This window comes from Diprion similis, chromosome 9, assembly GCF_021155765.1.
Source record: "Diprion similis isolate iyDipSimi1 chromosome 9, iyDipSimi1.1, whole genome shotgun sequence".
NCBI classification, from domain to species: domain Eukaryota; kingdom Metazoa; phylum Arthropoda; class Insecta; order Hymenoptera; family Diprionidae; genus Diprion; species Diprion similis.
In genome coordinates, this window is record NC_060113.1 from 6,639,477 (window position 1) to 6,656,549 (window position 17,073).

The 17,073-nt window shown below is 35.5% G+C and overlaps 5 protein-coding genes across 7 annotated transcripts; 4 read left to right on the forward strand and 1 right to left on the reverse strand.

Annotated features, from left to right (window-relative positions):
- Positions 1 to 15: 15 nt before the first annotated feature.
- LOC124410263 lies at positions 16 to 978 on the forward strand. Its single transcript, XM_046888493.1, has 2 exons — positions 16 to 342; positions 449 to 978. Exons 1-2 carry the CDS (start codon positions 100 to 102, stop codon positions 695 to 697), a joined length of 492 nt encoding a protein of 163 aa, XP_046744449.1. The 5' UTR covers positions 16 to 99; the 3' UTR covers positions 698 to 978.
- A 602-nt stretch (positions 979 to 1,580) lies between these two features.
- Positions 1,581 to 3,808, forward strand: LOC124410380. Its single transcript, XM_046888685.1, has 3 exons — positions 1,581 to 3,101; positions 3,191 to 3,312; positions 3,456 to 3,808. The coding sequence occupies exons 1-3, from the start codon at positions 3,054 to 3,056 to the stop codon at positions 3,661 to 3,663; spliced, it is 378 nt and encodes a 125-aa protein (XP_046744641.1). The 5' UTR covers positions 1,581 to 3,053; the 3' UTR covers positions 3,664 to 3,808.
- Positions 3,809 to 4,535: 727 nt separating this feature from the next.
- Positions 4,536 to 8,224, forward strand: LOC124410163. Its single transcript, XM_046888327.1, has 11 exons — positions 4,536 to 4,587; positions 4,773 to 4,968; positions 5,040 to 5,240; positions 5,454 to 5,630; positions 5,732 to 6,002; positions 6,156 to 6,311; positions 6,737 to 6,998; positions 7,117 to 7,506; positions 7,550 to 7,793; positions 7,863 to 8,008; positions 8,083 to 8,224. The coding sequence occupies exons 1-11, from the start codon at positions 4,556 to 4,558 to the stop codon at positions 8,222 to 8,224; spliced, it is 2,217 nt and encodes a 738-aa protein (XP_046744283.1). The 5' UTR covers positions 4,536 to 4,555.
- Positions 8,225 to 8,481: 257 nt separating this feature from the next.
- Positions 8,482 to 10,893, reverse strand: LOC124410379 (tRNA (cytosine(72)-C(5))-methyltransferase NSUN6). Of its 2 annotated transcripts, none has more exons than XM_046888684.1 (7): positions 10,541 to 10,893; positions 10,177 to 10,299; positions 9,885 to 10,056; positions 9,607 to 9,769; positions 9,266 to 9,473; positions 8,879 to 9,172; positions 8,482 to 8,798 (listed from the first exon to the last, which is right to left on the reverse strand). In XM_046888684.1, the coding sequence occupies exons 1-7, from the start codon at positions 10,850 to 10,852 to the stop codon at positions 8,508 to 8,510; spliced, it is 1,563 nt and encodes a 520-aa protein (XP_046744640.1). In that variant the 5' UTR covers positions 10,853 to 10,893; the 3' UTR covers positions 8,482 to 8,507. The 2 variants fall into 2 exon arrangements, with proteins under 2 accessions (XP_046744640.1, XP_046744639.1); XM_046888683.1 differs by having other exon boundaries at positions 9,885 to 10,074.
- A 754-nt stretch (positions 10,894 to 11,647) lies between these two features.
- On the forward strand, positions 11,648 to 16,772 carry LOC124410137 (ADP-ribosylation factor 1). Of its 2 annotated transcripts, XM_046888279.1 has the most exons (6): positions 11,680 to 11,782; positions 11,894 to 12,053; positions 12,624 to 12,797; positions 15,573 to 15,682; positions 15,890 to 16,015; positions 16,168 to 16,772. In XM_046888279.1, exons 3-6 carry the CDS (start codon positions 12,650 to 12,652, stop codon positions 16,330 to 16,332), a joined length of 549 nt encoding a protein of 182 aa, XP_046744235.1. In that variant the 5' UTR covers positions 11,680 to 11,782; positions 11,894 to 12,053; positions 12,624 to 12,649; the 3' UTR covers positions 16,333 to 16,772. The 2 variants fall into 2 exon arrangements, with proteins under 2 accessions (XP_046744234.1, XP_046744235.1); XM_046888278.1 differs by lacking the exon at positions 11,894 to 12,053 and having other exon boundaries at positions 11,648 to 11,782.
- The last annotated feature ends 301 nt before the right edge of the window (positions 16,773 to 17,073 follow it).

Genomic DNA, 17,073 nt, shown 5'->3' on the forward strand with positions numbered 1-17,073 from the left:
TATATACTATAAAACTAGTTTATTGGCCTAAAGTAAACTGGCCTAAAATACGTTTAACAAAAGAAGACTTGATGCAGAATTGATTTGATTCAACAGCTGATGTCATTATGTTTCTGTCTATTCCTCAGTGATTCAGAAAATCATCATCTAGACAATATGGAACCCTTACCTTTGATACCATATAATGAGAATAATATTATTCCAGAAATGGGATGTCTAGTGCGAGAAATCTTTCAAAATACATTTCAAGCCAATGCCGCAACTTGGCAAATGTCAATGAATCTTTCAAAGTCATGCCGACAAAATTTAGAGTTGAAAGAAATGGCTGAGCAAATGCAGACGGTAAACGAAAAACGTTTAACTAGATTCAAAATGAAAAGTACTCCATTTTCTGAGGACAATTAAAATATTCTTTCCTTAACTTTTGTTGCATTCGTTTTATAAATAGGAAATGGTTCGTCATAAAAGGATTCACGATGACTTAGAGTATGCTGAAATGCAAATAATGAAATCTCAAGGATATCATCTGTGCAGAGATGAGAGGATTATGTCAAACGACAGAGCGATGGAAATAATACGCTTGAAACGTCATCCACTGTACATTGATTTACATCCAGATATTGTAAAAGAATATCCTCTTCTGCAATCAGATGACCTGTTACCTGCAACTCACGAGTGTTGTACAGGTTTATTGTAGTTTTCACAATATTGTACGATACTAAGTCCAAAGTACATGATAATTAATTGAATGAGCCTTGGTCAGCAAGGATTTTTATAAGTAAGACGAACCAGTACAATAACCAAGATTCAATTTATTCAGTATATTTTTGGCCTCTATTTGCTTCTTCAATGTATTCTACATATTTAGATTTGTTTATGTTGCTTGATTATAGATTTCCGCCTGCATAAGACGGATAGAATCCGGATGAAGAAAAGATTGTACAGAAGCAGAGACTCGTTACTAGATGAAGAATTATTGCCAACTGTTGCTTCCCAAGTTAGCACATTTGATACTGAGATTGCGCAAAAATCAAGGTACTTGTTCGACAGCAGTATGAAAAAACGTGTCATCTCGACCGAGGACAAATTTTTCATTAATAGGGCACTGGAATTTCGTTTGCATGAAGTATACGAAGCATTTTTTTCCAATTGTTCGTTACATTGAATTTATTAATTTATGAGTTGTAACATGCTCAATGATGAAAACAATGGTTAATCTGTAAGCCCAATGTACGATTCTGTGTGAATATCATTCTAATTCCGTAATTTATATAATTTTTGTTTCGTTTAACAACTTGAAAAATTCAAAAGAATATTTTTTTGTACAATTTTATGTGAAAGTTTGTGGTTCCTCATTATGAAGGCTGAGTAAATGAGGCAATGACACAATTATTGAATCTATTAAAGAAAAGTGCTTCGAATAATTCATAAACCCAAAATTTCAATGCTGGATCAATGAAAAATTTGTCCTCAGTCGAGACGTCACGTTCTCCTTTCACAATCTGAAGTGTCATGTTCTTCCATACTGCCATGTTTTTGACCAAGGAATTTATGTTTAATTTCATTCATGTGTGGTTATACGGATGCAAAAAATATGAAACAGTCCAATTCAAGTTTAATTAACGAGTTAAAAATATAATTACATAGTTATTTTACTTATTCGTCTAATAACGATTGTCAGAAATGTGAGAACTCGAGAAAGATCGACGACCACAAGGGTGCTTGTTCATGAAAGAAGTATAATCAGATCAGAATACGCCAAAAGAGTTTTGATTGCGGAGCCAGAAGAACTGCTTTTTCATAATTTTCAATACAATAAAGTGTATAAGGTATGCATTCATAAAATTAATGACTGAGTTAATTTAATGAATAAAACTGTATATGTATTGCTTTAGAAGATCGTGCTGCTGAAAAATGTCGGGAATTCTATGGCCATGTATAAAATTGAAAGAAGATTACCTAATTCCAAATTTACCGTTCTCCTCAACACAGCAGCTATGAAAATGCAAAAAATTGCACCTGGCATGCACATTAAGTTGACGGTTTTATTCCGATGTGATGTTATCGAAGATCCAGAAGAATTTCTTATAATAAACGTATATTCAGGAAAAACGGTATGCATAAAAATGCATGGGTATCGAGATCCTCCTCTGCTGAGAGGTATTCTTTCTGAATTTCACATGTCGCCTAAGTAAATGGCTACCCTCAACCTTAACTACGTAACTAATCTAAACATGTACTTTCCAAAAGTTGTGAAAACTTTGTATCAATCTTCGTCATGTTCTCAATCCATCGCCACGGACATAGAAAAAAGTAGGTCATCTTTTCTAAGTATTACTGAAGAAGAGAAGCTCGAAATCCCCGGGGAACAGGTCTTGTCACTTTGCTCGTTTCAGTTAGAAATTTACGTTTTCTGTGACTCAATAGAAACCATTGTTACAATTTAGCTCACTGGAACTCACTGTGGAGATATTGGAAAATACAATGACGGCAAACTTGTCAGATGTACCATGAATTTGGGAGCAAATTTTGAATGTGGAAAGTGTTTTATCGGCGAGCGAACCATTATATCAAGACGATTTGTTAATGATGGTGGCGATGGGAAATTTTTTATCATGAGTGAGATCGACTGGTGTACAATGAATCTTGAGGCAAGTTAATTTTAATTAGACTGAACTCTTCTTTTCTTCATTCTTTCTCGCAAGTTTGATAAATAAATTAAATGTTTCAGGATATTATGGATTGTAATATGATTCTTGTACCACCTTTTGCTGTATGGCCAGTATATTTTTCACTAAAAACTGGTGAATATGTAGATATTCGTACATATTTTTGTCCTGAGTCGTACGGCATGCAAGTAATTATTAAAGAATATCATCTGTATCGTAATATAGAATTTCGCAATAAGTTGTCTGAATTAAATATCCAGTTTGTTTTGCTGGAAGCTTCTTAAACTTCTGTGATTTGTATGTAATAATTGTACTTCATAATTTTTGTAGGTCGATAAGTTATATATACTTTGTGACAATCATGCTGTTCATCCGATAGAACTTATGGGAGATGGAGTCTGGTACGACCCAAACTTTATTCGCTTTGGGAACGTATGTTAATGCACTATTAAGATGTCAAATCGAATTTTTAAATAATCTTGAAGGGGCAACAACGATTCTAATTACAGAAATACTTTCAGAATATGGAAATATGTTGCTCCCCTCAAGACAACGATATAACTTTGGTTGATTACCGTCTAAATATGGCTAGCACAGTTCCAGGCGATGTTCTAAAAAAACATATTTTCCTTACAAATAATAGGTGAGTTGCAATAAAAGAGAATCAATTATGCAATATATAATATGATAAGTAAAAAATCATGAGCTGTCAGCAAAAGGATTTAAAAAAAAAGTAACAATGCAATTTCTAATCCTAAACTTCTCTGATTTTGGAATATTCTTAAGCGACATGGAAATGTCCTATCGATGGGAAAAGCATTCGACAATATGTTCTACGTCGGATTCAAAAAACAGCTGGTCACATTTACCAATGGAAAACCTGACCATTCAGCCAATTATGGGTTCTCTGAATGCAAATTCGATAACATTTTTCAAAGTTGTTGTACAGATGAATGATATGGAGCCTGGTGAATATTGTACTACTCTACGGTAAGAATGCACAAAGACTCAACAAAAATGATCGATTCTTCACACTTTTTTAATAATCCAATATTGGATTAGCTTTTTTCAATGTCAATGGAGGTAATCCTAAAAATCTATTTTATAAAACAGTCGTATTACTGTGTTTCAGACTATACATCGAGGATATACCTTTGGCGGCCATACCAAAGAATTGTGATTTCAGGATTACGGAATCTCGTGAAAAGCGGAGGAACTGTTCTATTGTAAGTTGCCAATAATGTTGAAAGGAAAACTACTAACACATGATTAAACATTCAAGACTGTGGACATTTTAGTCACTGATGTTGAGGTCTGGGTAAGCTGTATCCTTCCAGAAGATGGTGTAGATGCTAATATTGTGCAAAAAATGGATAGTAAAACAAGGTGACTAAAATACTGAACGTTTCTGTGTTAAAAACAATGTTTTTCCCTTGACTATTCGCAATGATAAAATTACGTAGCTATAAAAGTTTTTTGATCGCCAAAATTCATAATTCAGATTCTCAGACGAAGCTGCAGAGGAAAATACGAATGTAGATTACCATTCACCCTTAGATTCAGTGTCTGCGATAAAACACGCTTTTGATGAGTTTGGCACAGCGGCTGATCATGCATCAATTTGTGGGGTGAATGATGTCAAGTGCATTGAAGATTACAGAGAGGTAAAAGATGTAAAATATTATATGGTAGTATGCTTAAACTTCGCTTCTTGATCATTACTTCCACGTGCACACTCGTTTTTTTTCGTTAATTTTGAAGAAATTCATCATCTATAATTTGAAATTTAGTCTGGCCATCTTTGGAATGCATCTCTTAGCATGGCGCAGAATCATGAAATAGATACGGCTGCACCATCCATTCCTAGGCTTGATTTTCCCTACCAAATGGTGAATACAGCAATTCTAAGGCCTGAAAGGTATAGTGTTAATTTTTTTGTCCTGTAACAGGTGGTAGGACATTTTTTTTGAATTCAACAAATGATTGTGCAACACATTATAGTGATCTGAAATTTTACTAGCGACTAAAAACTTTTAGTGTATGTCCCACATTTCATAAGAATGATCACTTTGGTTAATCTAACAATAATTAAACTTGTCACAGATCATTATATGTTGGTATAAAGGAAACATACTTATTAACGCTACGAAATTTGACCTGTAAGCCTGTGTCTTATGCCTGGGGACTACCGCCAGAGAAAGATGGGTGTAGAATGAAAGTATATTTCAATCCCAAGGAGGGTTTGATTCCTCCAACTGATGTAGCTACGATCGAAGTGATCTGTTTGCCGACAAACACTGTGAGATATGTTCTGTACATTTATCATACAATATTCCTTTTATTGATTCACTATTTGTACTCTTTTATCAGGGGATAATTGAGGGTTTGTATATCCCATGTTTTGTCGGGGGTAGCCAAGATCCCATTATGCTGGGAATTCAATGTACTATTGATGCCTTGAATGTTACCTTTCTTTTTTTACCACCGCCGAACGCCATGCCATCTCCATGTGTTGATTCAATACGTGTTGAGTGGCACAAGTCTGGTCATTCATCTGCACTTAATCTAAACGTAAGTTTCACACTTTTCGAATCTATTACAGATCTCATATTAGTTGAATTTCACAGTGGAACAGGTATACAGTAAATGGGAGAAATATAGTTACTTATCGATCAATATTGCAGTTTATAAATGCAAAATTGTACAGATGTTGCCATTGAGTATGCTTACGCATGTTACGGCACGATTAATACACAATTAAAATCATGGATTTGTCTAGATTAGAACTTGAAGATGACTCGACATTCCAAACTTGAAGAGGAACAGGAATTGAAGAACATAAATTTGGATGCTGGACAGGTAATCGCAACTACTGCGGTCGGTCCAGAGGATGTGAATATCGACAATACATCACTAGTCTCATCCATTAAAAATCAATCTTCACCGAAACAAAAACTTTATGTAAGATTCATGATTAGAATTTTTCAATAGTTTAGAATTATTGGCCAAGAAGTATTTGATGACTTCATAAACATTTATAAAACCAAAATGATGTATTTCAGAAAAATGAGGTTGCTGAAGAACAAAACAAATTTGTCAAGGAAACGAAACTTGAAAGTAGCGTCACATTAGATACTGAATCCGATAATGAAGATCTATATGAACCACGGAGCTGGGAAAGCTTGTTGAAAGGCATCGTTTGGACAGTCGACAGGCCTGATGAATTTATTTCTCTACCTAAACCACAACCCGTAGTCCCTTTTTATAAAACAGTTGTTCCTCCCGTTATGCAACCTTTGGCAATTGAATTTACTAACTTGCCTTTACGAACAGGTAAAATATCAGTGTATAATTTTTCGATTATGTCCTAGTTTTCGAAAATCTCAATACAAAATCAATAGAGTGTGAAAGATCATATCATTTATTTGTGTTGTGAAATGCTCGAACGCTGCTTTTTAACCATTCTTATAATACGTAATTCTTTAGTGGAGAAAAGAACATTTGTAATTCGGAATGAAACTCCAGCTGAATCAACATTTTCTATATCTTCAAAACAATTTGGCCCTATTAAGTATACGAAAGAATTGGAACCAGAGGATGTAATTAATTCTACATATGCCACTGTGATGGGGCATAAAACAAGTAATGTGTAATATGTCAGACGATTGGAATGGGAGCGTCATAAATTTTTTTTTTCTATATCATCATTGAAATTGATAGATTATACCTGACTTTCATTGTAGTATTTAATCTTTTGAACAAACAGTGAAGAGTTAAAAAGTTCTTGGCATTAGGCTTTATTATAAGGTCCATCATTGTTTATTAATGTAAAACAAAGAAAAACTCTTCATCATTTTCGAGATATTAAAAATCTTAAAACCGGTCTTCCAAAATCGGGGAGAAAAAAAAAAACCTCAAACGAACCCATTCCATTTTAGCTGTTTATATTTATTTTTGGTTCTGCTTATTGATCAGAAAAGTTCTGCTGACTTGTTGATCAGAAAATTGTAAGTTGCTTTTTCATCATAACATAATCTTTGACTTTTGAAAAAATTTGAATTTAATAGAGACTTATTGGGAAAAAATTAAGCCACCAGTCCAAGGTGTTGTTTTGGTAATAGAACCTACGAATGGTTCTCTTGCTCGTTACGAAACAGTTTCTGTCGACATTTATGTCTACGCTGACACTTGGGGCGTTTACATTGACGAAATCGCAGTATCCATTGCTGGCTTGCCTGATTACATCTTTGGTGTTTGTATTGAAGTTATTGGATCACCTGTAACATATCCTATCTGCAAAAATGGGATACATGAGATACCGACAATGAGGTACCTAGTATAAATTATGTAATTAGTTACACCCTTGTATCTATATTTATGTAAATTTCTTTGGAATACTGAAATCTTTGTTATTAATTGCATGGTAAAAATTAATTTCGGACTTTAGATTTGGGACTGTAAATTTTGGCACAGAGAAAGTAACACGAAAAATAATAATCGAAAATACAAGCACTGTAATGCTCGCTATAAATTGGCAGAGTTATGTGATTGACTCTGAGGTGACCGAGAATTCTATACCTTTCAACATCACCTTGCAAATGTTTACCCCACTTGCAAATGAAATGTCCAATGCAACGTGTACGGACTTGATAAGGACTTCCGATTTGGCGATAGAAGAGTCACAACAAGATATACCGAATTACAGCAAGTGTGATAGTCTCAGAAGTTCGGTGACAGTTGAAAGTAACTTATTTCAATCTCAAGATGAAATCCCTTGGACTCGAGCTTCGTACGTATTCAAATCTTCTGACTTGACAGCTGTTCCAAACGTTTCATGGTTTTTAATGAAAAGCCATACTTAGTAAACACTCCATATCCAGCTCATCCCGGTACAAATGCTGTTATGAAAGCCATGCATCACGTAATGAGGCTTTGTGTCAGAATACCGACAGTAATGTGGAAATTAGTGTTGGAATAAATAATTCTAATGAGGATTCTGTGGAGTACATTACTGAAACTGAACTAACAACAATCAACTGGAGTGAACAAACTGTTGCGAGAGAAACTGATATAGAAATTGCCATGACACCTTACTACGGAACCCCGGACTATTGTATGTTCAGAGTAAGGAACAAATTTATACATGCATCATAGATATGGAAGTTTCAACGGCAATAAATAATTTCTTACTAGGTAACTCCACCAGAACTAGTTATACCAGTTAAGGGGAAACAGTCTTTAGAAATTACTCTGAATATTGGTCAACTTCCTATACAAAATGGTGCGAGTGAAGTTCGTGGCCGTCTTGTGGGATTCATACGAATTGCACCTATGCACAAGTATTATACGAATCTTGAGTAAATGTCAGCTTTGATTGTAATATCGGTGTAATATAAATCCATTGAATTAATAGGTACAAAGCAGATTGTTACTCCCGTAATGACGGTATAATGCTCACACCTACTGAAATAAAGCTGGAAGCTAATATTCTGCAACCAGTACCAACACACGAAGATTCCCTCAGTGATGGAAATTTCAACATTTTTGAGAATTGAAGTCCTTTAAAGTTAGTTAATTATTATGCATTCTCATTATTTACAACGAATTGACAGTAATGCTAGCAATATTAAAACAAGGTGTGTCCCAAATTCCTCAAATTGATCAAAATTAGAGTTATTGTTCTGAACAAACATCCACTGATCGAAAGCAAACCTAGGCTTGTATAGAAATACTCAACGAAAAGCAACGAGAATTACAGCTAGTGGAATACTTTTCTCTTATACACACTTGGTTACCTGGATAGTCAAAAATATGTGAAAATTATTTACTTAGTTTAATTCAAGTTTCTGCATTTATTTTGACAAAACACGCTATAAAAAATCCTACACTATCACTTTCCACTCCAAATCTACACAGATTTTTTGATTCCTCAGAGGTAAGTCCAGAGATGTCCATTCCTGATGCACCAATGTGTGGTAATCCAAGAGAGCACAATTTTTTTCGTACTGGTTCTAGTCGCAAGTATGGATATGTTTTCAATGCCCAAGAAACAATGCCCTCGTTTTCACCTGCTGTTATTGTACAAGTACTGTACACCAAGACTCCACCAAATTTAAGCAGACGAACGGCCTATTGTAGAATTGTTTTTGTTAATAATTGCAACAGATATTTTATTATACGCTTTATATTCTAAATAAACCTCAACCAACCGCAGAGAATAATTTCCTTTGTAAAGGTACATAGGAATTGATTTGAGCAACTGTAATTGCATTTGTGAGTTGCGGCCTTTGCCCTAGAGCACTACAAGGAACATCAAGCAGAATTCGATCGAAAGATTCCACGTTGTAAGGAGGCCCGTCGGAAAATATTTTCTCCTTCACCTCACTTACAGCTTTTGTTGAATCGAAACAAAATATTTGAATATTTGTAGCACACAACTCGTTGCATTGAATTCTCATTCGTTCTACTTTAGATTTTATCTTCTCTAAGGCTACGATGGTTCCCTGAAAGTATGAAATAATTGAAACTCTATTAAATACAGCAATTACAGCGTCATGCTTTCTTGGATATCGCAGCTAATGCAAATTATGTATTACCGAGCCTTTCATAAGGGCAGAAATGTGAGTAGTTTTATTGCCAGGAGCAGCGCACATGTCAAGAATAATTTCATCAGACGATGGATTGAGAACACGACTGCAAATTATAGATGGTAAATTCTGTAGTAATGCTGAACCTTTCGAGAGTACGGAGTCACTCAGACTGGGCAAACGAGACACAACATCTGTCATGAATACTGCTATCCCACTGTAATATCATTATTGTATACTGAACGAGTGTTCCTTAAAGGTTTCCCTGAACTGGAAGAAAAAACACCGAATTACTATTCTTTTGTGAATTTTGTCATGAGTGACAAAATTTTATCCACTTTCTATCATACCTTGGGCGTTTTACGGTTCCGCCAAACAATTCGTTTCTTGTTATTCTCAAGACACCGTTACCAAGAAATACTTTGTGGGGACTCATGTAGCGCTTGTTGAATCCTTTCTTACAATCTCCAGTCAAATCAGCATAAACACTCACCATATCTCCGACTCGTAAGCCTGTTAAAAGAGTTTTACTTTATTTCCTACTGATGCTCAGTTTAAAAACTTACTAACGTTTTGCTTAGATGTTTCTTTTGGTTCTGAATTCAGGCAGTGATGGAGATTCTCTCACCTTGTGGAATCCCCATGACACCAGGAGCAAATACATGGGCACCTCTCAGTACTGCTGTACCACATATTGAATCAACGATGATTTCTTTGGGCAGATAGTGTAAATTGAGCTCTACAGAACTGTCCCAGCAGCTGACGGAAATTAATTCAGGAAAATATGGATTTGTACTGACTTCAAAAGGTCGTCCAATCTAAATAATGAAAGTTTTTCGTTTGAATAATCAATGTCCAAAACGAAAACTTGAAAGATTGAGTTGGGGCGAAATTAGTTTGAGCATAAGGATAAAGACTACCTGAGAGAGTTCCTTTGCGATCTCTTTTACAACAGCCTCAGTATCTGTGACTAAATTGTTGACTCGGAAAGTTGTGGTTTTTGGAGTAGTGCAAAGCCAAGAGCACAAAGAATCCAGCCTGGCCTGAGGAAATTATTAATTCATCATTTCAATTGCATGAAAATTTTTTGCATGTTGAGAATAAACTCATGATTTACGCGGTCGAGTTAATTTTTCGCATAAAACGAATCGACCAGAGGGTCGATGACGCGAGTTAATTAAAAGTGATGACAAGAGTGTGTAATTCCAAGATCCTCTTTCATCACACAGTAAGGTAATTGCGCAAAATCAAAATTCGCGCAAGACGACGTTTAGTAACGTTTACCTGAACATCCTTGAATACCTTATCATCGACATGACCAATTAACCTAAGCATTTCATTTTGCAGTTCGGAGCGTATTTCACTGTCATGTTTAAAAGGAGATTTTGGATATAAGTAAGGCATCGTGACGATTTGATATATGTATGCGTACAATTGTCCTTTCTCCTTAAAAGTCCTGATGAAAACAAGTGCATATAGTCTTGATGTAGTCGAATCGTTTACAAGCACGTGTGATTCTCCGGAAATAAACTTTCCTCTGCAGAACCGGGAAGCCCCCACCCAACTGTACGTTGCTACACATGGATCTGAACACATCTGACATTTGTATCTGACGTAAAGATACTGACACTTGCTTGATAGTGACAGTATATGCATCGCGTGGTTTGCTAAAGCTTACACGCTGGAGATTTTTTGATGATTTTCACTCGTCGACATGAATTAATGATTATATTATGTTCGCTTGGATGTGAGTTGAAAACTGAAATCACCTTCTAAAGGGATATAGAAATCGTTTAGAAATTGAATAACAGCATCAGAAATTATAATATCGACACATATAGGATATAATGTATTATGGGGGTCATACAATTTTAATATTCTTAAGAATAATATTGATCGAGTTGCGTCTTTTCGAATATCGTAAATCTGCAATAGATCGAGATCGGTTCCTTATGCATCCGCTCTCCGGTATTTGCTGGAATGATTGATGCCGATATCGTTCATCAAAGAGCTAAAATGTAACGAATTCGTTGCAGGCCATCCATATCGGCAAGCTGCACCGTTAACGGTCGCCAAGAACTCGTCTGACGATTAATAAAAAACGCAGCATGAGACAGAGGTATTTGGGGATGATAAAGAAGATAAAAAAGTACGAAGAAGAGGTATTTGGCTCGTAAAAGTATTTCATTTTCCATTTTCATCCTCTAATTTGCATTAGAGCACGTGTTATTGCAAGGTTCGATTTTCAAAGGATAAATTGTAGAGTTTCGGCCAGTTTCGGCTTTCTTTTGTCGATGATTTCGCGAACACCCGTGTCAGCGCGATCTGCAGGCGTAAATCGGCATTACGGAATAGTTTCCTCGCGGCCACGTGATCAAAGTAGCCAATGGTAAGCCTGCGAGAGCCCCATACGTGGCACGAAGCATGAATCCTTTCCACGTCCGCCATTTTGACATACGGTACTTTTCGGGAGTATTGGTTTAATGTTTTATCGTTTCTCGTGAAAATAATCTTTTTTACTGAAACGTAAGTAATTCAAGTGATAAATATTATTAGGGTGACGCAGCGTTGTTAATCGCTGGCTCGTGGTGGTTGTCCGTTTCTTTTTAATCGAGCTTCAAACGTTTCGCGATATAGTTTGGGAGTAGGTCGAGACGGTGACAGACCAACCGGGTGTGCATAGTGGCTTCTCGCAGGCTAACGAAAAATCAGTATACCACAATCTTTCCTGCCATCGGCTAGTGTTGTGACTATTTCGGAGCTCTCGAAACTATAATCGGTCAATAAATAACGCACTGTAAGTGTAAAAAGCTTGAAAGTGTTACAACTTATCAAGAAATAGAAAATGAAAAATGAGTTTAAATGAATCGGGAATAATTGAACGAGAATCAATAGAGCGACAGCGTGGGTATCTCGCGGGTAGTATTTAGTGAGTCATTCGACAGGTTTCACCGACGTTGAAAAGGGGCTGAACCCCGAATATTTCACAAGAAAATTTTCAAATTTCTCCTTTCTTCTACTCCAAATTCCCGAACCGACGGTAGTAGTACGATGTCGCGTAGAAAAGGTCAGGTTATCTCGGGTCATGTCCTCAACGCCTGTAGGTACCATACACTGTTTGTGCGTAGACGGTCGTTTACACGGCATGCATGTATAACACAACTAAACTTACGTCTAAGCGCTAAGTAATAGACGGTGAAATGCGGCTTTTTTCACCTCGGGCGTTTCGGAAAGAGCTTACGATTCTTCACCTCGGATCCCGCCGTGGCTTTATCTGCCGCATATACGTGGCTTTCGTATATTTTCACGGTATTAATGACGTGTCATGAATATCGTGAAACCCAACTAACGTGTCTCTTTGTTTCAGGTACCCACATATAACCAACACTAACCATGGGGAACATTTTTGCAACGTTATTTAAGGGCCTCTTTGGCAAGAAGGAAATGAGGATTTTGATGGTCGGGCTCGATGCTGCTGGTAAAACCACTATTCTATATAAATTGAAATTAGGCGAAATTGTTACGACGATTCCCACAATAGGTAAGTTTTTTCAATCTATTTTATTTCTTTTCATACATTTTATATTTCCCTAATGTTTTTCAATCATAATCCTAACTCGTAAGACCGTTGAAGTTTTTTTTACTTCATTTCGATACTACTTACTTCTTCAACGCCACATAACCTAAGTGATACACGTGTTTTTATCCATACAAAAGACTGGCTTAAGACTCGAATTCCATTTAAACTGTGCATTCAGTTTTTTTGCGAACCTCATACCGAACAAAGCAATCGCCTTATATACTTTTTTTTAACTTTGAACGTTACCTTTCCCAATTATCCATCACCTGGTCCATCAACAGCATGAGAATTTATTGCTGTAGTATTTATGTTACTCTATTACATTGTTTCACGCAAATTCATTATTTTTCAGCTTCGGTACATAGACCAACTGTCATGTGGTTTGTCAGTAGCAAATTTGGCAACTAATATAGTATAATTATAGATGAATACTATTTTATCGCGTTCGAGAAAAAAAAAAGGACTGAACAGAGCAAAAGATACGTTTTTATCCATTTCTAGGATATCCCAGCTGCCAGTGTCAGTTGTGATCAGAAAGTTGTGCGACAGAGTTTTGATACAACATAAAAAAACCGTGGAAGTTACTTTGTGTAGTTTGCGTTGCGACAAAAGCAAATTCTTACCAAGCGCAATGAAGTCGCCTTCACAGCCTACTATAGTCGACTTTCTCAATAGTGCCGGCCTCGAGGGTCTAGGGGAGGATATATCTAGGAATTAGCATACCCGCACCAACGAGCTTCACGTACATTTATGATACTTTGAACTGAGACTCGCAATAAGGTTGCCAATAATCCATAATAGCTACGCTATCTTCTTCCGAGATTTCACTTTTGTTGCTGGACTTATTGCGAGAGTATCTGGCAAAACTGTGGCTATGCTCTGTTGAACTGGGGTAGTGGGGGAAGCAGCTCTATCGAGAGAGTCGACTGCATAATGATGGAAAAATTATCTAAAATGCTTATAAACTAACGTTAACAGAGAAATAATTATATACTAGAGCATCACTGAAAAGATGCGATGCTATTCAATTTTCTGTTCCAATCATTTGGGTCAATTTTCTATTATTCAAGAAACTTCAGCTTCATCGCGTTCGACAAGCTGCACTTTAACATGACGCAAATCAAAAAAAGTATTTCAATAGATTTTTGATGGTTGAAGCGAATTTCAGTTATAGAATTTGCGTGTCGCAACCTATTGAACAACATTGTGATCCAGGAAATGGATCAGGAAGTATTATTTGTTCAATTTAAACTTGGTTCTTGCCTAAACATGATACGAACGAAAGTTCCTTCCACCAGATCTGCGTTTGATTTGAAAAAAAAAACAAGAAAAAAAAACCAACAGCGTTTGGTCCGGTTCATGATGTTGAAAAATAATGAATTATTCCTCACTAAGCAATGTCATCTTAAGCACTGTGAAATTTCTTTATCTCACTGTGACTCTTCGCGTAGTTTTACTCTCTGTCATATATCAATGGGGCTTCCACTGAGAAGTTTCAAAAATTATACCACCACAAATTTTATATATAATCTAAACATGATATATATGAAAATGATATTGACAATGATCTTTTTTTGTGACTAAAAAATTTTAGAAACACGCCTTAGCGAAGAATAATTTGAAAACCTTCATTTTGAAAGTTACTAGGTTTCTGGGAGTTGGATCTTTTATCAAATAGCTTTTGAAACTGTTGACATTATATCAAGTTACTTGTATCGTCTATTTTGCATATTTTTTTTATCTTCAATCAATTGTAACTCTCTCAATTTTAATACTACCAGAAGTTCATATTACTACTTTGTTGGATTTTGTTTCATTTTTGAAACATCTGGGAAGCATGATTGAAAAATTTCTCAAAAGCAATAAATATTTACTTTTTAATCTGTGTAATGTAAACACCACTTAATCTGACTGAGTTGAACTATAACACTTTTTAAATATACAGACCATACTGTGTTTGTTGTCATTGTACCTCGAGCTCAATGTCGACGAGTGGTAGAGGATAAAAATTATCGAAGCTTTGTAAAATTTGCTGGAAATATTTTAATAAGTTTTAATAATTGGTGTTTCCTGTATCGCAAGATCATCCATCCATCATTTTTATTCTTAGCTATTACACACAAAATGTTGAAAATCGTATATTTCACGAAACTGGCCATTCTCTACTCTGTTGATACGAGTCACTCCGATTACTCTGTAAAGGATGTTAAGTCAGTGTTTAAAATTTTTTACACCGTCGCATATTGATGATCCATTTAATTTTTGGTAGTGATTTGCAAACAGTCTTTCCAGCGCATATAAGAGGTCATTCTACAAGCTTCATTGTTAAGTTTATTAACCATTTGAGGAAATTTAAATCCTTTCTTCCAATAATGCAAAGTTTGTAAGGCTCGATTATATTCTAACACACATTCTGATCAAAATTTCTTGCGTGTGGATCTGTAACAGTCACTGATTGCTCATAAAATTACATCAATGTTGTGTTAGCCGTTGAAATATACAATATTAAAAAAATATTACCATTTGTTATATGCGTGTTAAATCAGCCGAATACTTGCTGCAACAGCAAATGTCCTAGAAATATGAAACCAGTTTCACGTACAGATTGATGAAAAGGAATTGATATTACTTTGAGAATAATATTGCACAGAAGTTGTACTGTACTGCTATAATACTGAATCATCTATTGCATATCAAATTTGTATTTGACTAATGAAAAACTTGATTCTTCCACAGGCTTCAATGTAGAGACAGTTGAATATAAGAATATTAGCTTTACGGTATGGGACGTGGGTGGTCAAGACAAAATTAGACCGCTCTGGCGACATTACTTCCAGAATACACAGGTAAATAGTTTTACTTTCAGACTAATAAGACAGAACTTGACTCAAATGAAAATGAATCTTGTCTTTTATTTTAGTTTATCTATAAACGAATTACCTATGACCTTACTATTCGATCATATTCATGATAAGATTATAACTTTATAACATTAATGCATTAAAATACAAATTCAACTTCAATGACTAATGATCTTTTCCATTTTTATTCAGGGGTTGATATTTGTAGTCGACAGTAACGACAGGGAACGTATAGGTGAAGCCCGCGAGGAGCTAATGCGAATGCTGGCGGAAGATGAGCTGAGGGATGCCGTATTACTTATATTTGCTAACAAACAGGTGAGCCAACGATTGAATTATGAATGAATTATGTTTAAAGTTGGAATAAATAATAAGCCAACAAATATTTAAAATGTTGTTTCGAGCTTCGACTCTATGTATTTCATCTCGTGCCAGAGATTATTGGGACTAAAATTTTTTTTAAATTTCAGGACCTTCCAAATGCCATGAACGCGGCAGAGATCACCGATAAACTGGGCCTCCACTCACTTCGTAATCGTAATTGGTACATACAGGCGACGTGTGCTACGAGCGGAGATGGATTATACGAAGGTCTCGATTGGCTTTCAAATCAGCTAAAGAACGCCAACCGCTAATGCAAACGTTATCCTGTCAACATTCAGTTGCTATTTTAACATCATTCAGAAACAACATTAAAAACAAAAAACAACAACAACAACAAAAAAACAGCAAAGAAACCAACAAACCTTTAAAAGAAAAAAAACAACAACAAACAAACAAAAAAAAAAAAAAACATAACTGCACACGTTATCCCCCCATCAGCGAATAATTAATTGATTAAATGAAAAAAGAACGACCAACTAACAATGTACAACATAAATTGTATGAGCAGCAGCCTGTGCGAATTTTGAACGGAAGGTGAATAATACCATTAAAAAAAAAAAACAAAAGCATTCGGATGTGCAACGAAGTTTTCGTTGAAAGGGGTTTTTGAGGCAGAGAGAGAGAGAGAGAGAAAGGAAAAACAAGAGAGAATTAAAAGGGATTTTCGAAGATGAAGGATAACGAACATGAGGAAAAAAAAACACAAGAAACATGGGGCAGGGGGGGGGGGAGAAGAAGGGTCAAAATGGCTGCGATTACGCGCCGGCCAAACAGAACTATTGCTACGTGCAAATGATTAATTATTATTATTATTAATTATTATTATTATTATTATTATATTATTATTAGCATTATAGTTACACTTTTTACACAGAGATAACAGTGATTAAACAGATGTGGAGAACTTGATGATGATAACTGTATTAAAGTATATAACCACTAAAAATCTGAAACATACAAAGCATATGTATATCACACATGAAGTTAATTAT